The 20,066-nt window shown below is 41.6% G+C and overlaps 1 protein-coding gene across 3 annotated transcripts in view; it reads right to left on the bottom strand.

Moving 5' to 3' along the window:
• The window catches only part of NCOA2 (nuclear receptor coactivator 2), a 294,244-nt gene that overhangs the window by 36,911 nt on the left and 237,267 nt on the right, over positions 1 to 20,066 (bottom strand). For all 3 annotated transcript variants that reach the window (XM_080803158.1, XM_080803159.1, XM_080803157.1), the window contains exons 7-11: positions 18,066 to 18,254; positions 14,680 to 14,781; positions 14,247 to 14,390; positions 9,576 to 9,723; positions 6,598 to 7,867 (exon numbers count right to left, since the gene is read on the bottom strand). In XM_080803158.1, coding sequence (XP_080659284.1) covers positions 6,598 to 7,867; positions 9,576 to 9,723; positions 14,247 to 14,390; positions 14,680 to 14,781; positions 18,066 to 18,254 — 1,853 coding nt within the window. The remainder of the gene's footprint in view (positions 1 to 6,597; positions 7,868 to 9,575; positions 9,724 to 14,246; positions 14,391 to 14,679; positions 14,782 to 18,065; positions 18,255 to 20,066) is intronic.

The following is a 20,066-nucleotide window of genomic DNA, read 5'->3' as shown; positions in this document are numbered from 1 at the left end:
TCCTCTATTTCCTCATCTAGAAGAGTCGTGACTGAATTAGAAAGCTCCCTTCTAGCGCTGTGCTTCATGGGCAATGTATAAATTGTATTGTATGCTAATAATAATAATATCGTATGCTAATAAATAATTATTTAATAATAATTTATTAGTTATAACAATAAATGATTATAATAATAATCAGTCATGAGTATATGTACATTTCTGATTACTCTGAGTATACTAGACTTAAAGAGTCCAGGTCTAGGTTTTATGGTTAACTCTAAGAAATAACAACAATGAAAAACTGGTTAAAAAAATGATCTCAGTGTACACTACATCGGTATTTTGTAGGTGGTCATTCCCTTCTAGGACTTTTTTTTTTTTTTAAGAGCGGGGGGTGGGGGTGGTAAAATGCAAAATAAGCGAAAAATCAGCTCAAAGTCACCATGAATAGTTACACGCTGCCTTTTCAATCTGACTGGCGTTTTTTTTCCTGCTCGCACTTTCAGTTTCAAAGGCCACTGGCTCTCTCAGTCAGTCACCAGCTTAGGCGACAAAATGTAGGGAAGCAGGATACAAACATGGTGTCCCCATACACGGCATCTATTAACCTGACTTCACAGAAGGCAGAACAGGGTTTCCTAGGGCTTTTTCTTCTACAGAAGTCATTTCATTTCAATGACTGACATCAAAATAAATAAGGTATGTATTACCACTATCTCACACCTACTACTTTTCCTCCAGAAGGCTCAACTTATTTCATATTCTTTTAAGTAGAACCTATCAGGCAGTGCCAACCACACAAGAAAAGGAAGACGTTAAATGTTAGAAGTCATTTCTAATGAAGAAAGTGCTGATCTCTTGGATGTGTAGGTGGAAATACAGAAGTTAGATAATTCCCCCAAAGTCACTGGATGGACTCTGAATCCTCGACCATGACTATTTTGTCCACCCAGGGCATTCAGATAGAATTGTTTACACCTGATAGGAGGTCTACTTGAAGCAAAATGCCTCACAATTTTGTTCTATATATAATTCCTATTCCCCATGCAAAGGTTGAATTTACTAAGGTTTTCTGCAATTTATGGCACATGTAATACCTGTAGGAGAAGTCTTACTGGCCATGTTTCTCAAGTTAAGAAAGAGAAACTGAAGTGACATTTTACTTGATTCCTTCTTCAGAGTCAACTAGCTTAGTAATAACCTAAAGATCCACTTTTGAGGAAATTCCCAGTGTGTTGCTGGGGCAATCACAAGACCGTTTTCTAGTTTAGTTTAGCCACCCATTTCCGACAAAAGATGGAGGCATCAAATATGGGAAAAATACCTCTCAGGTAAGGGCTGGGATCTGAAGTCAGCATCCTAAAGTATAGACAGACAGAGATAAAATGATCCTTGGGGAGACACCTCACTGTACACCTGTGTTCCCTCCGAGGACAACACAGTCAGTTTCTCCTCTGGAGTGGAAGCACAAAGCTGTTTTTTCAGCTGAGTCCTAAACAGTGTAGTGTGTAGCATACAGAGGCTGTGCTGCTTTTAAAAACATGTAGCTACATGTTCACACTGTTAGAGCCACAGGAGAACCCACACCCAGTAAACTCTTGTCACCCACCTCATGATCACTCTGCTAGGGTACGTACTGATGGGGTATAATGGTGGGCAGAACTGCTCACACTACTTAACCACTTCGTTGCCACCCCCTTCCTTTCTTCTGAATGTGTACACAGGATTTTGTGCAAGTTAAATGTACAAATAAAGTGACTCCAATGCAAATCTATCTTTATCATGTTTTACTGAATACAAAAGTTATAAACATCAGCATGAACATTTATTGTTCTCCAAGGACAGTTCCTGGAACATAGTCATGGACACTCAGTCAATTGAATGAATTCCTTTAACCATATTATCCTGTGATTTAAGAAAATTTTCCAGGATCAACTAAATTTCTCATAGAAATTCCTATAATTGCCATTATTTTCTCAGAAAAATATTTCGTAAGAATGTATAATAAATACTCTTGTAATTATATCATTAAAATAACTACAGACATAAGAAAGAAGTTCTAATAAACTGAAATTTATTGCTGTCCTATGAAACCAAGTTTCCCTACTATGCTGCTGCCTTGTCTTGAGTATTTTAAAAAGTGGCCCTTGAGGAAGCTCACTGTGTGTGTGGCAGAGCGGTGGGGAGAGTTGGGGGTGAAGGAGGAGGAAGGAGGGCGTGAGTAAGTAATAAGCTGCTTCTTGAGAAAGCTTTGCAGATTGCCTTGGATGAGAAACAGCCAAAATAAAAAGATTCATATAAACAATAATAAATATAAAGTATATTATTATCCTCAATAGATGCTCTTATACTTGCCCCCAATTCCATTTATGTGTAGAAGAAAGTTTTTACAATGTAGATTAACAACAGCCTGTGTCTAGACTCCTATCTTTCCTTTTTACCTTGACTCTTATCACACAAATAAAACTATACTTTAAACCATGTCTGTCAAACAGAAAGATAACTATCATCATAGTTTCAAAGAGTTCTATCAAGATTCATGATTCTTCCTTTGTAATCTACTCTTGTGTCTAATATAATGAACTGAAAATAAGTCTAAACGTTATACATATAAAATGTTAAAATATATTTGGATGGCTTGGGTGCCTGGGTGGCTCAGTTGGTTAAGCCTCTGCCTTTGGCTCAGGCCATGATCTTGGGGTCCTGGGATCAAGTCCCACGTCTGGCTCCCTGCTCAGTGGGGAGTCTGTCCCCCTCTTCTTCTGTCCCCTCCCCAGCTTGTGCTCTCTCCTTCTCTCAAAAAACAAAATCTAATAAATTATTTGGATGGTTTAAATCAATTTATTGGTTTTTCAACTTCAAATAATTAGAAAATTTAAAATCCAGTATTTTCCTTAGTTGATATTTATTTTTAAAAAGCATGTATTATAAAAAAGCATGTATTAAAAACTGATTTGCAAATTTTAATCTCTGCCATTTTAATTGCTGATTAGATTCAACTGGGGGATCAGTCTAGTTCCAACAAGTAACTGAACACTTTTTTGTCTTAAGAAAGCCATGTGGGCACTTCTTGTTTTCATATTCAAAAGAAATTGGTTCTTTGGATCCCCGTAACTATGGGCATTATTTGAATTCACTCAGCTCTCCATCAGAAGAATACATTATGTAATTTTCCCCACTAGAGATAATATTGTTTTGCTTGTGTTTATTTCTTGTTAATTTCTGGAGTACACATTTAACATTCATCAGATTGTCTTAAGTATACTTTAAATGTTCTTCATCAAGGACATAAAATTCAGAATGTCTATTATAACCCCTTCGCCTGTTTGGCAATAAAATCTGACAATTATGGAATTTTCTTCTGTAGTCATGTAAGTTTTAGAAGGGATAGATTTGATCACATTAAGTTTCTGATCAAATATTCCAGTCCTCCCCCCCACCAAATTCTTTCAAGCTTTAATTCTCACCGAAAGTTCTTCTAGTCCATGTCTACTTTGTTAAGCATTTTCTTCACAAGACAAAAAGATTAATGCCTTCCTTTAAAATGCTTTGCCAAGATTCTTCAAAGTTTTGCTTAGGCATCTATTCGAATGCTCAAATTAGCCACATCAATTTGAATAGTTAGTTTAAACTATTTCAGGCAGAAAATGAGTCAGAAAGATTTTTATAAAAGTTCTACAAAATGAAAATTGGACTTGATTTCTTTAATTTTTCATTTTTCTGGTTTTATGAATTTTTCATGTGTCAAATCAACTTGTTCTCTGAAGGAAATATAAAGAGCACATGCATTTTAATAACATAAGTATTTTAATAAGTTACAAAACATCTTTTCAAAAATTTAAATAAAAAGTGCAATTTTACCACACTGGCCTAACATAAAATTGTTTAAAAAAATGGTGAAATTTTTTAAAAGACGATAATATAAATATACCCCATTTGGAGGGAAATTTTCAGGACACTGCCCATTTAAAATATGGTTTGCCTTTCTAGTGGAGCGAAATAACATGTTCCTTTTAGAAGATTTCTAGGCCCTCATTATAACTGGCCCAGTAGCATTAGAAAGAACCTAAGACTATCAACATGCTCCACTGGGTAAGTAAGTATGTAACTTGAAAGTCGGTAAACATATTGGAAATTTTTCAGTCATTGCTTCCTGTTGGTGACGAAACGCCGTAGAAACAAATGTTGTTTAAATACTCTACCCAGTAAGGAACACTATTTTAGGTATAACAGCCCCATCGAAGTACTTCCTGTCCTTCATAAGTTATAGGAAGCTTAAACACACACTTGGTTAATGGCTCTTTTCTGAGTCAAAATAACACGACAGTTGAGTGTATAATTCAGGCTCCCTAACAGTTTATCTCATTAAATAAAAACCTCGCATTCCCCTGAAATGAAAGAAAAACTTTAACAAACCGGTACAGCAGTTAAAAGGAGATACAATTAATCTGTTTTGGGAACAGAGAATGAGAGCAGGAGGCGAAAGAATCACTGTTTTTTCCTTAAAGTCAGTCATTCTGACTTTGATCTAAATTTAGGTAATGCATACTTCCTGTGGTAACTTTTCTTTTCAAGTTGCAATGTTTTCAATGTTAAATTTGCTCTGAAGAAGTATTTTTTGGTGGAGTTTTATTTTTAAATGGGAGTGAATGGAGGGTGAGACCAGGGACTGGGTTTCATTAAGAAAAAAAATTGTGTGTGTTTGTGTGTGTACACTGCTTTTCGGTTCATCCAAAATAACAGATTTGTGCTCATGTTCCCTAGGTAAGATGATTTTGATTAGAAAAATGTTTCTCCTAAACAACAGTTAGAAACGGCAAGTGACTCAAAGTCTTAAAAAAAAAGAATTCTTTTTTTGTGTGTGTCAGTTTCTTGTCTGAAGTTAGCATCATCACACACTAAATATAGACATGCCAAACAGTGTCCCCCTTCACTGACCCTCTAAGTCCCTCGGGCCTCAGGCCTGGGAATGAAATAAATTCTGTGTATGGAGGGAGGGGCCGGCCACTTAGCAAGTGAGCTAAGGTGGCCCTCATGAGTCACCCTCTTACCCTCTAGCATGTGTTAGGGAGATCTGGGGGACGGTATCTGTGCCTGCCACCCACTCTGTATATTCTAACCTAGTAAACCTCAACACTGACAGTCATCAATACAGCTTCACCCTACACGTAATCCAAGGTATTGCTATTAACTTTCTGCTGAAAGAAACTCTTGAATTTCCCCCACTTAACCGATTTCACGGCATTACAGAATAGCTGTATTGTCAAACCCTCCACTAACGTCTACGTTCCAGGGTTAATTATCAAAGATGATTATAGAATTAGGATGTTTCTCTGGTGAAGGGCACGTAGGTTTAAAAAATCATGTCTGTCTTACAGGAATGTAGCAGCTGCCAAGACACCAAAGTGAAAGAAATGAAGGAAGCTAAGTACTTAGAACAGCAGCGGATGGAGCCCAGCTCTAGGGGCGGGGGTGTTTGGCCTCAGCCTTCCTGATTCCTGCTTTCAATCCTAGCCTGCCCCTGGGCCAGCCTCCGCTGACTCAGCAGAGTTCAAGATTCTAGCAAGGGAGTGCTGCCCTCTTCTCTCCCCATCCACACCTAGTCCCCCAAGACATGACACATAAACTCTCCACTCGCAAAACGAATTTCCAGACAAATTAGCGAACCATTTCAATCAGAAAGGCCAATGTGGCTTCTTCACTTGTTAACCAATCAGGACTTAAAAGATTTGAAGTCCAAGGCTGTTCCCAGGGATTAGAAAGTGAGCTGATGATGCAGGGTGAAGTCTTGGATCATTAACCCAGCCCGACACTGAGTCCCCAGGAAACATCTTATGCCAAACCACTACGTCAGAAAGAACTCTTCAAAAAAAAAAAAAAAAAAAAAAAAGCAAAGAAAAGAATTCTTTAACATTAACCAGAAGGTTCAGCTGACGATAAAGAAGGGTGCGATGATATTCATTAGGTTTGAAAACCAAACTCTGATCTTAAAGAGAGAGAAAGGTAAACGGGAAATAATTTAATGAAGTCTGTCCCGACAGAGCCAGTTTCAAGGACGTGATTATCTCCGATTCAGGCATCTTCTATTAACAGGGGCAGCAAACTACAGCTGGCCTGTGGACTAAATCCTGGCCACCACCTGTTTTCCTATGCCCTGAGCTAAGAATGGATTTACATTTTTTTAATAATTGAAAAAAAATCAAAAGAAGAGCATTTTGTGACATGTGAAAACTATATCAAATCCAAAGATCGGTGTCCGTCAGTAAAGTTTTATTAGCTCTCATTTGTTCGCATAGTGTCTATGGCTGTTTTTCGTACCACAGCGGCAGAGACTGGATGGTCCACAGAGTCTAAGATACTTACTACTTACCACTGGCCCTTTACAAGAAAAAAAAAAAAAAAAAGGTCAGTCAGCCTACCCCTGGTCGATGGCGATGTCACTCGTTGGCAGACAGGAGTATCTCAGACAGGGAGCTTCAGTGAGAATGAACTCTGTCTCCACGTAGGAACAGCAAAGGAGGAGGCTTATTTCTGTCCCATCACCTGCGGCCTTCCCGTGAAAATCCTTGCTGGGTATGGATTGGCACACCTGAGAGAACACAGGACCCAACTTACCTGCTCACTGGGCTCAAAGCTCATCTCCTCCTTCTCAGTTTTCATAGCTATTAATTTTGTGTTGCTGGCAGGGTCCGTCTTACTGTCCAGTCGCTCAAGTTTGGGGGTTATTTCTGGTAAACCAATATCTTTAGTATCATCTTTGTCTAGCAGGTAGCGAAGTAGTGCATTCTCTTTCTTCTTGGGGCTCACGGGCTCTTGTTTAACAGTCACTTCTGAGCCGGGAGCTGTGCTGTTGGCCTCCTGGCTCAGCTCTTTGCCCGTGGCTTCTGCTGTTAGCTTGGCCAAGTCCACGGGGGAGCTGCTGTCCTGCAAGAGTCTGTGCAAAATCTTATGCTTCTCCTTGAGCGAGGTTCCGTGTGTCGAGCCAGAGCCAGGCAGGCTCGCCGTGGAGTCCTTGTTTGTGTCTGACAGGGAGCTGGATAAGGGCGAAGGCTCCATCTGGTCAGATTTGGTGGTCAGCAGCTGGAGGAGTTTGGTCTGTCCCTTACTGTCATGCAGCCGATTCTGTCCATCAGCTCTCTCACTGCTCCCGGCCTGGGGCATGCTGGAATCGCTGGTCTCCTTCTGCTCTCCGGGATGGCAGCTGCTCTCTGCTTGACCAGGTGTACCTTCAGAGGGCTCCCCATAAAGTCCAAAACAGTCTTTGGAGTCTAAGCTTCCCATCTTGCTGAGTGGGGGAGGATTCATATTAACGGGGGAGTTTTGCAAATTGCCCATTTTTAGGTCTGGTGAAGCCAGCGACGACCCCAGTGAGACCCCGTGCCCCTCGCTGAGGGCCTGAAGTGCGTTGAGGGAGCTGTTGGTGTAGCTATGGCTATTTCCTGTGCTGCTGCAAACTCCCACAGGGGAATGCAAGCTTCCTGCAGGGGAAAACTGACTGGGTGGGATTCGAGGGCTGCCAGCCACTCCGGGGCTCATGCGATGCCGTGGCGAAAGCATGGAGTTGGGCTGTCCTGGATTCATGCCAGGGCTGCTCTGTGAGGGACTGTTCATTTTGAGTGCATAGTTACTACCCTGAGGAGTGGTTGCTTGCATGCTTGACACATGGTTCATTCCCCCAGAACCGCCAAACCTGCCCATGGGCATGCCCATTTGTTCCTTTGGGCCATTGATGGGAAAATTTATATTGCTACTGAGGGTCATGTCCTGACCTGGGTTCCCACTGCACATGGCCTGATGGGCAGGGCTGCTAGAGCTAAGTGGATTCAATGGCTTCCCCATCGCTTGTCCAGTCAGATCCGGATTCATTACACACACATTCTGCTCTCTGTACGATGAGGAGAGAAATATAAAAGGAAACGCATTTAGCAAGTTGTTATTAATTTTTTAAAAAATGAGATGGCCTCTTTTCTTTAAAAGAACAGACTACATTTACAGGACAGATAATACTTGGATGAAACAATCTGTAATTATGGACAAGACTGAGCACGCATAATTCTGGACCAAGAGGGATGTTTTGCAGTCAACTCATTAAGATGTCTGCGGTTTTACAGAGAAGGTGTCTTTAAATGTGACTACTACTGGATTGAAATCGTAGTTACCAGACAAGACATGAGAGGGGTTCCAATTACATAATATTATCTTTCTCATTACATGGTATATTATCGTGGATAACTGAGAACTTGTCCCATCTTCAAGGAAGTACCCTAATAAGCAGAGCTGTCTTCAATTATCTGCCAAATCACAATTCCTAACAGTAGACACATTTGTAAGCCCAGAGAGCTCTGAGGTATACTACCTGGCTCAAGACGGACAGCAAACTTCAAAACTGGCGGGTGGGGTTGGGGGAGCCCGCCTCAACTAGTAGGAACTCCGCAAGGACTAGAGCCAGTGAAGTTATTCAAAGTATTGTGAATTAGATCACCTTGTCCAACAGAGCCCCTTGCCGGTCAAAGCAAGAGCCTCTAGCACAGACAATGTGGGGCCGAACTTTAGAGTGACTGTGCTCTCTGATCTTACCCCCCAATGCCCAGACAACTTCAATCCACTCCCTTACTGGTGACTCAAGGCAACCTTTCTGGGCTAGATGATTTTCCAAGCCCTATGAGCTTTAATTTACAGCCTTGGCAGTCACTTGTGAGTTACCACATGTGTTCACAAATCCAAACAAAACAGGTTTCACAAATCATCAAACATCAGCTTTCACTTAGGGGGGTGAAATCTGGCACATCTGTAATCACTTTCAAATTGTTTCAGTTTGAGGTCAGATTTATTAACAGTTGGCAAAGAGGGCTGCCTGATTTTTTAAATTCCCAAATAAGAAAGGATACAATCGAGGAGTGTAATAAAAGGGGACTCTTTCACCAGAGCAACTTTATGTATCTTCTGATAGTACCTCATAAAGTTTTATATAGCACATACATAAATATTTAGCGAAATGTAATCATTTCCCTAAATTTGTGCTCTAAAACAATATAGTTTATGACATTTATTTTAAAACCAACATTCAATTTTCTGTACTGTCATTTTTTAATGGAAATGTTTATTACCTTTCAATTGAAAGGCTAATGTCAAGAAGTTAACTTAAACATGAGGGGGAAAAAACCCTAAAACAAGTCCTCTAAGTAGATATGCTTGGAAGTTTCAGATTTCCACGCACAGGAGCAGAAGTCCTGCTAGTGGCTTTCGTACTTCACCGCACATGTCCCCACTGGGGGGACGGCCCAACTTCCCTTCCCTGATAGGACAGGCCTTCCTGTTGGAGCCCCGTGAGTGCTAGCCTGTGTTCTTCCAGCGGGGTTTTAAAATCCACTAGTATTAAGGCACAAATTCAAGGGATAGCCCTCCTTTGCCAGTATCCTAAGTTGTCTCTTAGCCAGAAGTTAATAGCAACTTAATTTTATATTGTACCTGTGTGTGGCCGATGAACAGACATGTCTAACAAGGTTGAAAAGCTCTAGGGGGATCTGTTGCTTTTGAACCATTTCCTCTTGATTTGGGGAAGGAAAAGAGTGATTTCTTAGAACGAGGATTACCTGTGAAGCATATGTAATGATATTACAAGCTGAGGTTCATTAGTAGTCTGAGAACGGATGAGTTTGCTCTTCGTTTGTGCAGCAACAAGAGTGCCATCGGACAAGGAAAAACGGTAGATTTGACTGAACGCCAATCCTTGTCTCAGCACTGTGGGCAAGCAAGGAAACAGAATTCACGTTTACAAAAAAAAAGATCAGAGAGTGGGGGTGGGATAAGACACACTAACTAATAGTAATAAGTTTCATTTTCATATTTTCCTACTAGCATGTTAACAAGAGGTGGAAATACTATTTCATGATATTGAAACATTTTAACATTTTAAAAGCACATTTATTTTTTTACTCAAAATACTAATAAATTCAATATACTGTTTTGTTTTTTTTTTTAAACACGGCTTGGTCCCTTGAACTATGTTCTTTTTAAAATCTTCAGTACCATGGTAAGAAAGAGTGTAAACCATTTGTTGGCTTAAAACTGCTTTGCACTGGGGCGCCTGGGTGGCTCAGTGGGTTAAAGTCTCTGCCTTCGGCTCAGGTCGTGATCCCAGGGTCCTGGGATCGAGCCCCACATCGGGCTCTCTGCTCGTCCGGGAGCCTGCTTCCCCCTCTCTCTCTGCCTGCCTCTCTGCCTACTTGTGATATCTCTCTCTGTCAAATAAATAAATAAAGTCTTAAAAAAACAAAACAAAACTGCTTTGCACTATGATGAGTGCTGTGAAATGTGTAAACCTGGCAATTCACAGACCTGTACCCCTGGGGATAAAAATACATTACATGTTTATTAAAATAAATAAATAAAAAAACAAACTGCTCTGCAATGGTATGTTTAAAATACCAGAAAACAATACAATGCATAAACATAATATCTTTAAAGATTACAATTTGCCTTTAATTTCCTTTTAAACTAATAAAAATATTACAGTAAAATTTATGACATTATATTCTCCGAATATTCATCTTCAAGTTATTACTGTTCATCATCTCATAATATTATCCCCCATTCTGTTTCTCAGTGTAAGGAGTATTATTTCTGTGGACGGGACAACAGGAAGTAAGAGATAAGAGATAAACAGTCAGAAAAGTCTCTTCAGAAGAGAAAAAGGCTAAATAGAAAATTGAAATAGTAAAAGTACAATTAGTTTAATTTCTGAATAAAGAATCTGGTGTTTCCATTTTCAAGGCAAGAGAAGAAAATATAACAAATCAACTAGGTTAAAATAATGTCTCTTAAAATAAAATTTCAGACAAACCATAAAAGACTCAATCTCAAAAAACAGACTGAGGGTTGCTGGGGGGAGGGGGGACGGGAGAGGGTGGTGGGGAAATGGACATTGGGGAGGGTATGTGCTATGATGAGTGCTGTGAAATGTGTAAACCTGGCGATTCACAGACCTGTACCCCTGGGGATAAAAATACATTATATGTTTATTAAAATAAAAAAAAATAAAAATAAAAAAAATAAAATTTCAGATTTATCTTTTAAAACAACTAAATACTCCTATTTAAAAACGACTTAAAAAAAAGAACATCTCAATTCAGAAAAAAAGTAGACATATAATTTGGTAACCCACTTAAACAATTGTAAGAAAACTACCATGTTTTTATCACATAATCCTCTATACAAATTCTGTAAGTTGAAGAGCTAGCTCCACAAATAGCCAGATCGAGCACATTCATGACTCTACAAAATTGCCACAAGGGAGTGAGGGAGGGAGTCGCTGACACACAGTATGAATTTGGGTTTTTCTTGGTAAAAGTTCACTTTGAGCAATTTCCCTAAAGAAACCCCCTCTGCAGTTTCAGTTACATTCAGTGCTTAGGTATTTCTGCCATCGAGTGTTGCATGAAATTACTCAGGAGTGGCGGTCCTGGAAATGAATTACTGTGCTTATGTGTATTTTGCTTTTTGCAGTGAGTAGGTTCCTATAAGGCAGAATAAATACAATATTTATAATAGGATTCCTTTTTTGAAAAACTTACAATTTTGGAATTTCATCTGTGATCCCTTAAGATTTTCTATTTCCATCTGTCTACACCAAACATCTCTACTTAATTAGACATGGTTAAGCATGCACCTGAATTCATTTAGGAAGCTCTTCCATTTAAACACAAACTTGTAGATTTTTACTCAATGTGATTGATTACCTTCGATCTTACCTACTTCATATGTTTGGATGCAGGGTATTTCATATGTTTTGTAGTTTCCCTTCAGTGGGTCCCGCCTGTTTAAGCCTACCACAGTGCCTGGCACATTTCTACAAACCCTTTTGTAAGGAATCGAGAGACCACAGAATTGAGTGCAGGGCACTGCTACTCAGGGCTCAAGGACACTGAATGTGTTTGCTCATGGTGATTTCTTATCCATATTTCTTATTCTTACTGTTTTTTATTATTATTTTTAAAGATTTTATTTATTTATTCGACAGAGACAGAAATCACAAGTAGGCAGAGAGGCAGGCAGAGAGAGAGGAGGAAGCAGGCTCCCTGCTGAGCGGAGAGCCCGATGTGGGGCTCGATCCCAGGACCCTGGGATCATGACCTGAGCCGAAGGCAGAGGCTTTAACCCACTAAGCCCCCCAGGCGCCCCTATTTTATTATTTTTAAAAGAATTTTTATTTATTTATTTGAGTGAGACAGAGGGCACAAGCGGTGGGAAAGGGAGGGAGAGGGAAAAGCGGCTCCTCGCTGAGCTTGGGCCTTTATCTCACAAACCTGAGATCAGGACCTTGGAGTCAGATGCTTAATCAACTGAGATGCCTAGGTGCCCCCTGTTGTTACTATTTTTTTGGAAAGATTTATTTGAGAGAGAGAGAGAGAGAGCGCGCGTGAGCAAGAAAGAGAGGGAGGTGGGAAGGGGGAGAGGGAGGGAGAATCTCAAGCAGGCTCCACGTCCAGCAGAGCACGGAGCTGGGCTCGGGGCTCAATCTCACCACCCTGGAGATCATGACCTGAGCCAAAAACAAGAGTCAGAGGCTTAACCAACTGAGCTGCCCAGGTGCCCCCATTGTTACTATTTTTTAAAATTTTAAACCAGATCTAGTGACATAGTAGGTTAAATACTGATTTCTGCCAAATATAGAATCTTTACTTCCTCATTCTTTCCAACTTAGAGAAAGATGCTGAAAGGCACAAATTGCTGGATTATGTACTTACTTCTAAGAAGGATAAATAAGATGAAAAAGAGGAATAAGATGAGACAAAAATAAGGGAATGGGGAGAAAGGTCATCTACTACGATTTGTACTTTTCCGTAAGCGACCTTAAAGCACAGAGTGTAAGCATACAAACACTACTGGTAAAATGCTAAGGTCACAGATGCACATTAAATGGAAGAGGACAACCTAAAACTCTGTCTTCAATTGGGGAGTTAGGACTTGTTTTCTGCCAAAATGTGCCAATCTGCCAAACCGAGTTACCAGGCACACTCTGCTGGACCCCACTGGTCCCGGGCCTCACGGCCCCTCCCTGGTAATCCAGGCCTCCTACCCAGGTGCCCCCTGCCAGGACACGCAGCGTGCACGAGAGGAGGACCGAAAGATCAGGAGAAGTGTCTCCTTCCCCCACTTAGTTCTGAATAAGTGCCAGGGAAAGGCAGTTTCTTTTTCCTTCTCGCGGATAGAACAAGAAACCAGAAGGCACTTGAGGAAATGTGATTGAGTACGAAGAGCTCCAGGAGCAGCAGAGCAGAGGGACTGCACAGCAGAGGGATGGCAAGTTAGGCTCCAGGGACGACAAGCCAGTCATTTCACCTGCTTCTAAGTCCCCATTTCCAGCTCGAGTCCTAACACCTATCTCACAGTTGTGCTGAGGGTCCACAAGACAAGACAGTGTAAGGAAGGAAGATAACTGCACAAAGACCATGTGCCCAGGAGGGCTGCTATTATTACTGACGTAGGACTTCGAAGTCCTGGGTTTAGTTCTAGCCATCTTGCTAATTAACTGTCAGTCTAGCTGTCCTGTGACCTCAAGACAAGTGACTTCATTTCTTTGGGCCTTCTAGAAACATCTTCAGGGGTCAGCATCTGGAAGGAGAGCCCAGGATCTCACTGTCACCTCTACTAGGAATTCAGCTGCTCTTGCAAATTTCATTTCATTCTTATTTCCACATTTTCCTTATGATTCAGAGATTTCTTTTGATATTAAGTGGCCCCTTATTATATAGTCTTATTTATATACAGAAGCCTTGGGATCGAAAAAATGATCTCTTTCCTTCCCTTTCTTCTGTTTTTATGAAATGATCTCCGATTTATCTCATTCTTCTGTCCTACAGGTTCTATTAAATTTTCCTTTTTTTTTTTTTAGGATTTTATTTATTTATTTGACACAGAGAGAGAGATCACAAGTAGGCAGCGAGGCAAACACAGAGACAGGGGGAAGCAGGCTCCCGCTGAGCAGAGAGCCTGATGTGGGGCTCGATCCCAGGACCCTGAGACCATGACCTGAACTGAAGGCAAAGGCTTAACCCTCTGAGCCACCCAGGTGCCCCTTAAATTTTCCTTTAGATGGCGACATTTTCTAGGCCAGACGATGCAACCACATCTAAACATAAAAAGTCAACAGATCCAAGTTTCCTGAGGTGAACTTCAGGCTCACAGTTTCAGAGAAAGCTCCTGTAGGAAGCAGTCATACAGCAATGTCAACTGTGAGAGGAGTAGCACGTGGGGACGCTTACCTTCATGATGATGCCTCTTAGCATAGGACACAGCCTCCCCTTCATGCTGCGCGTGGAACTTCTGAATGCACCTTCTCACCAGGTCCTCCCAGCCTGGTTTCATGGCTGCCCTCATGGTGCTTGTGTCCAGTGAAGTGATCTTGCCTATGAAACGACAGCAAGCATTACACCTACACATTCATCTACTGTGTATGGAAGTGATTAGCATTTTACAAGAGAAAAATGTCTTTCTTTAGAACAGGCAGCACAAGTACATGGACCGAAAGGGCAGACAGTGAAAAGAAGTGTCCCTCCCTCTCCTTCCTGCGGCGCCTCGAGGCTTCTGCCCTAGCGCCCGTCACCATCCCCAGCTTCTTCGTTATCTCCTGAACAGAGCCCCTGCCTTACAAATAGGTTGATATTCTCAAATGATTGCTTTGGAGAGAAAATGTACCTTGGAGATCTTGGCGAGTAGTAAAACTTTCTGATGAGGGAAGAACTGGTCTCTCCTTCATAGGAACTCTTCTTGCCACACAAATCAAGCAGGACTGCAAATCTTCAATCACATACATTCATGGTTACCACATTAGGCCTTTCCAACCGAGTCACACAAACTCAAGTGTATTTATGACAACACGACCTTGCAAATCAGCGTGGGAGGGACGACCGAATACTGTGCACCCTGCTCCTCCCTGGCTTTGCCCTCTCCCCGCCTGGGTGGGAAGAGCTGGGGGACAGGCAAGGGCGTGCTGTGCATGACGAGCTGGGGGATGTCGGGGGAGACCGCTGAAGCCACGGACGCATGTGGCCAAAGTCCACCCACCACAGCGGCTCCATGATCTGCAACCACCTTCCCAGGGATGGCGGGGGAGCGTGGCGGACTTCGACAAGCAGCTCATTTCAACATCAATACACAGAGGATGAAAATTCAAATCCCACACTTTGCTCTGTCAAGCGTTCAGTTTTTGAGTTTTTGCTTCACTACGCTACCGGAACACTAGACATCCCCTCTACCCAAACGATGCGGCTGCCCCCAGAACGGCAACATGCGCTTTCAAACCAAGAATGTAAATCAAGGCTGGAGGTGACCTCGGAGAACAAATCCTGGAAAGTGCAGCATGTGCCGGAGAAGCCGCGCTACCGGTCAGAATCTCGGCCCTGGCTGGCTTCTCACAGAGCCATGCTGAGCCTTCATTCCTTACCCACTGACATTGTTTTATTCATCCGTGTTCACTTCTAGAGAACAGGGAAATGTTTTATTTATCTTTGTAACATGCAGGGCACACTGTGTAACTCTTTCAATTTCAAAATGCTGGAAAAAAGGTCAAAAAACAGTCTTTATATCTTATGTCCTTGATTTATGATTGCTTGTCTTGAAATCTGGGGAAGGAGTTCTTTAAATATACCCAGGAATAGTGGGTATCCCAAATATAAATGTAATCCTTGTTCTCAACATAATAAAAAGCTTAATTTCTGAGCACACACTACGAGGCAGACATCTTTTTTAGCTGCTTTAGAGGCTACCGGTTCGTTTTGTCCTTGTGCCAGCTCTATGAGGCAGGTACTGGCGTTCTCTCCATTTAACACAGGAGGAAACCACAGCACAGAGTTTCAGTAAGTTGCCCAACACCATACAAAGCTGGTGAAGCCAGGATTCGAACCTAAGCACACTATGGCTCAGAAATCCCCCTCAGCCATACTGTGTTAACATTGAGAAGCAGGCTTTAAATGTACAAAAATGTTTAAGTATACAGCACAAAACCACAAATTAGATCAGCTATATCTCTTTTTTTTTTCCACTTTGGAATGGCATGCTAGATGGGTGAATTGGCAGCACTTAGTCTGTTGCATAAAAAGAAAAAAATATCCCTCAACATTGCATACTTACGTAAAAACTTAATTTTGAAAAATTATGTCACCTATGAGAGCTCCATTACTTTTCAATAAAATTTAAATTACAAATTACTTTCACATTCTTTAAAAAAAAGAATGAACTACAGATCTTCCTCAACTTACAATGGGGTTACATCCTGATAAACCTATTTTTATTGTTTTTTTTAAAGATTTACTTATTTGAGAGAGCGAGTGAGAGAGAGAGAAAGAGAGCGAGAGTGCAAAAGTAGGGACAGGGGCAGAGGGAGGAAGAGACAAGCAGACTCGCTGTTGAGTGTGGAGCCCGACGTGGGGCTTGATCCCAAGACCCTGAGATTACGACCTGAGCTGAAAGCAAGAGTCAGACGTTCAACTGGTTGAGGCACCCACATGCTCCCCTTGACAAACCTATTTTCAGATGAAAATACTGTAAGGTGAAAATGCATTTACTACACCTAACCTACCAAACATCGTAACTTAGCCACGGCCATCTTAAATGTGCTTAGACATACTAGTCTACAGTTGGGCAACATAATCTCACACAAAGCCTGTGTTTTCATGAAGTGCTGACCATCTCATGTAATTTACCAGACACTACACTGAAGGCGAATGACACAACGGGTGCAGAACGGTCGGAAGTGTGGCTTCCGCTGTGGCTCGCTGTCGCTGCCCAGCATCCTGAGAGAGGACTGTAGGCATATCGCTAGCCCAGGGAAAGAGTGGAATTAAAAAATTTGAAGTATGGTTTCTACTGACTATGTATGGCTTTTGCACAGTCCTAATGTCAAAAAACAGTAAGTCAAACCACCAGAAGTTGGGGACGTTCTGGACTATTTAATGCTGATCATGGTTCAGGCGTATTCATTTAATCCTTACTCTGATACTGGCATTGTTGACCTCACTTGATGAGAGAAGAGAGTAAACTGATGCTCGGAGAGGTCAAAAGACTGGCCCAAAGCCAGAGTTGGGAAGTGGCTGAATGAGGAGCTGGCGTGTCTGATGATAAAGCCTGTTAGGTTCTCACCCCCGAGTGCCCCTCCGCACTTTCTCTCTTTCAAAGCCTCAGAGGAGAGAGGGACACTCAGCGGCACAGAATGGATTGCTTGGAGGGCATCTGGGTGGATGCTACAGCCGCGTCCTTTAAGGGGAAGGGACTAAGAACTTAAGAGCTTGAAATCCTCTCCCTCAGTCACTCCCATCTCTATCCTCTCTTATGGATCATTCTAGTACACTGCATTCTGGACCCTGCATCCATGGATCAACTGTACGGAATCAATGAACCCCCAGAAAGTATATGAAAAATACTGTTTGTACTTGCGCATTTTTCTAGGTCTATGGCTCGCTGCTTGCAGTAGACAATCCAGAGGAGCCTCGGATCCCCGGGAAGCTTAACTATTACCAGAGCTTCTCTAGTAGGGCTGCCACTAGTGGCTAGGTAAATGTAAACTTAATAAAATACAAAATTCAGTCTCCCAGTGGCATTATTGAAATTGCAAGTGCTCAGTAGGCACGTGTAGCTAGTGGGGCCTGCACTGGACACAGATGATACAAAATACTGCCATGACTGCAGAACATTCTACTGAACAGTGCTGTTCTAAAGACTTAAAAATCGAACTCAAGGGATACCTGGGTGGCTCAGTCAGTTGGGCGTCTGCCTTCGGCTCAGGTCATGACCCCATGGTCCTGGGATCAAGTCCCATGTCAGGCTCCCAGCTCAGCGGGGAGCCTGCTTCTACCTCTGCCTGCCCCTGCCCCCTTGCCTGTGCTTGCGTGCACTCTCTCTGACAAATACATAAAATCTTTTAAAAAGATGAATTTATCACAAGAATTAAGTAGGTTAAAGAGAATGGAGAAACCACTTCTAAATTCTTCTTTGTGTGGCCATTCATTTTAGATAATTAAGTATGAAAAAAGCAGCTCAGGGCTAAACACACAGACATGTAAGAGAGCCTGCAGATTTTGTCCTACCTTCTCCTTCTTCTTTGATGGACTTTGGTTGAGAGACAGCAAAGCACTGCATAGTTTCGTATTTCTGGTGTGCTTCCTGGTTATCGTGACCTTCCTCTTCCGAATCAGGTAGAGGTTTTACCAGCATCCGACAATTGAAGGTATGGCTGTTCCGCCTAGGAAGTTCGCCAGACCAGGATCCCCCATTCACTGAGGGAGGTAAAAGCAATCCGACAATTATAAACCAACACCAGGCTCGCTGCTGCCAAATTATCGAAATGATGCTGATGTTAAACAAGCTGGGAAAAATGCTTGGGATTTCCAAAATAACTTTTAGCCCTCTTACTCTTCACCCTGACTCCTTCCTTCAAGGTCAGGCCTTGGTTAACTATTATTAGAACACTGCTCTTCATTTTTGGATTTTCCTTACTCTGGTGTCTTGGAAATCTGGTTCAACCTACTTGTACTTTAGATGTTTTACGCCCTTTAGATATATTACCCCTGCTCAAAAATCTGCAACTGGCACCAAGTGCCACACATATCAAGCTCTTTAAGAGGATGTAGACTCGATGTAGTCAGGGATACGAAGGCCACTGGAACTGATGGGCTGAATCTCACTAAGCAGCCCCATCTTACCCGTCTAACCAGATCGCCCACACTGGCCAGCACAGGCCTCCCGACCAGCCTCCACACCTGGTCCCACAGGGACACCGGTGCTCCTGCCACCTTATCTGCCACTATTTCTCCCAGCCCAGTGTACCCGGCTCTGAGGCCGAGATCTCATCATCTCCTCCTCTCCCAGACCTTTCTTCCATAGAATTTTACAGAAATTTTGGTATGTATTGTGTAAGTCAGCTGTTGCTGAATGACTCTATTTTGTTTCATGCACATTTCCTCAAGTCGACTGAAAACTCCCTGCAGAGGCCCTGCTAATATCATTTATTTTTTACCAAGGGAAAGGCTACGTCACATGTCTTCTACTTTAGTGTCAATCCTTAGAAATGTATTAATTCAAGAAAGAGAACGACACAGAGGAAAGACACTCTTTTGGGGAAATGGGTTAAAGCAATCAAGAGAAATAAAAGAAGAGCTGGAATCAGAACCAATCCTAATACTCATTTTGGTATCCTTTTCTTTACTGTTCTTTATGTTTTATCTAAGAAATATTACAATCAGTAGGACAATGAAAGAGGGGATCGAAAAAAAAGGGCCAGTGGTTAAGATAAGCAAACATACTCTCAAAGCTCACTCATGGGAAAATACTTAAAAGGATATCTAGGTGCTCTGGTGAATGTGATGCTAAGCCCATAGTCACTGGGCTGCAAAGGAATGAAAGAGAAAACACACCCTGGAAAGAACAAAGGAAATATCAAGTTAACTGCAAGAAACTGTTTTAGAATCACAGGAGGAACCATAGCTAGCTTTATACATCCGTGCAGACATTTGGGAAGTTTCTTCCGCCATCAGTATTCTTATAAGCTTATTTACATAATGGATACTACATAGAGAAAAATCAAAGAAGAAAGAAAAAAAAGAGTTCTTATTAACTCAGGTTAATAAGTAATTTTTAAAATATAAAAGAAGTACAGTATAAAGTCAGGAAAAGAGCTCTTTAGACAAGTGAATTAATAATAGTGAATTAATAAGTACAAGTCCTTTGAGGAAGTCATCAAATTACTGAAGAGATTTGAAATATTAGTTACTTGAAGAAATCCCATTTTCTTGTTCATTTACTAGCGAATATAATAAAAGAATCTCACATGAATATTCATATGTTTTGTCTTACTGTTGCAGTCACTTTGAACAAAGGGTTATCCTACCAAGGAAAAGCTAGCCCTCATGGAATTCAAAAAGGGCCTTCTCCTATTTACTGTGGTAACAATAAGACCGGGTAATAGAAACCGTTTGAAAAAAAAGAACAGAAATACTTGCTAACTCAGGACTTGACCTTATTCTGTACTAAAATATGCACTTCCTTTTATCTGTGAAGATGTTCTTAGCATCATCAGTCCAAGTGAGAAT

This window comes from Martes martes (genome assembly GCF_963455335.1).
Source record: "Martes martes genome assembly, chromosome: 4".
Taxonomy (NCBI): Eukaryota; Metazoa; Chordata; class Mammalia; order Carnivora; family Mustelidae; genus Martes; species Martes martes.
Note: the sequence above shows the minus strand (reverse complement) of the source record. Positions and strands in the feature narration are given on the sequence as shown.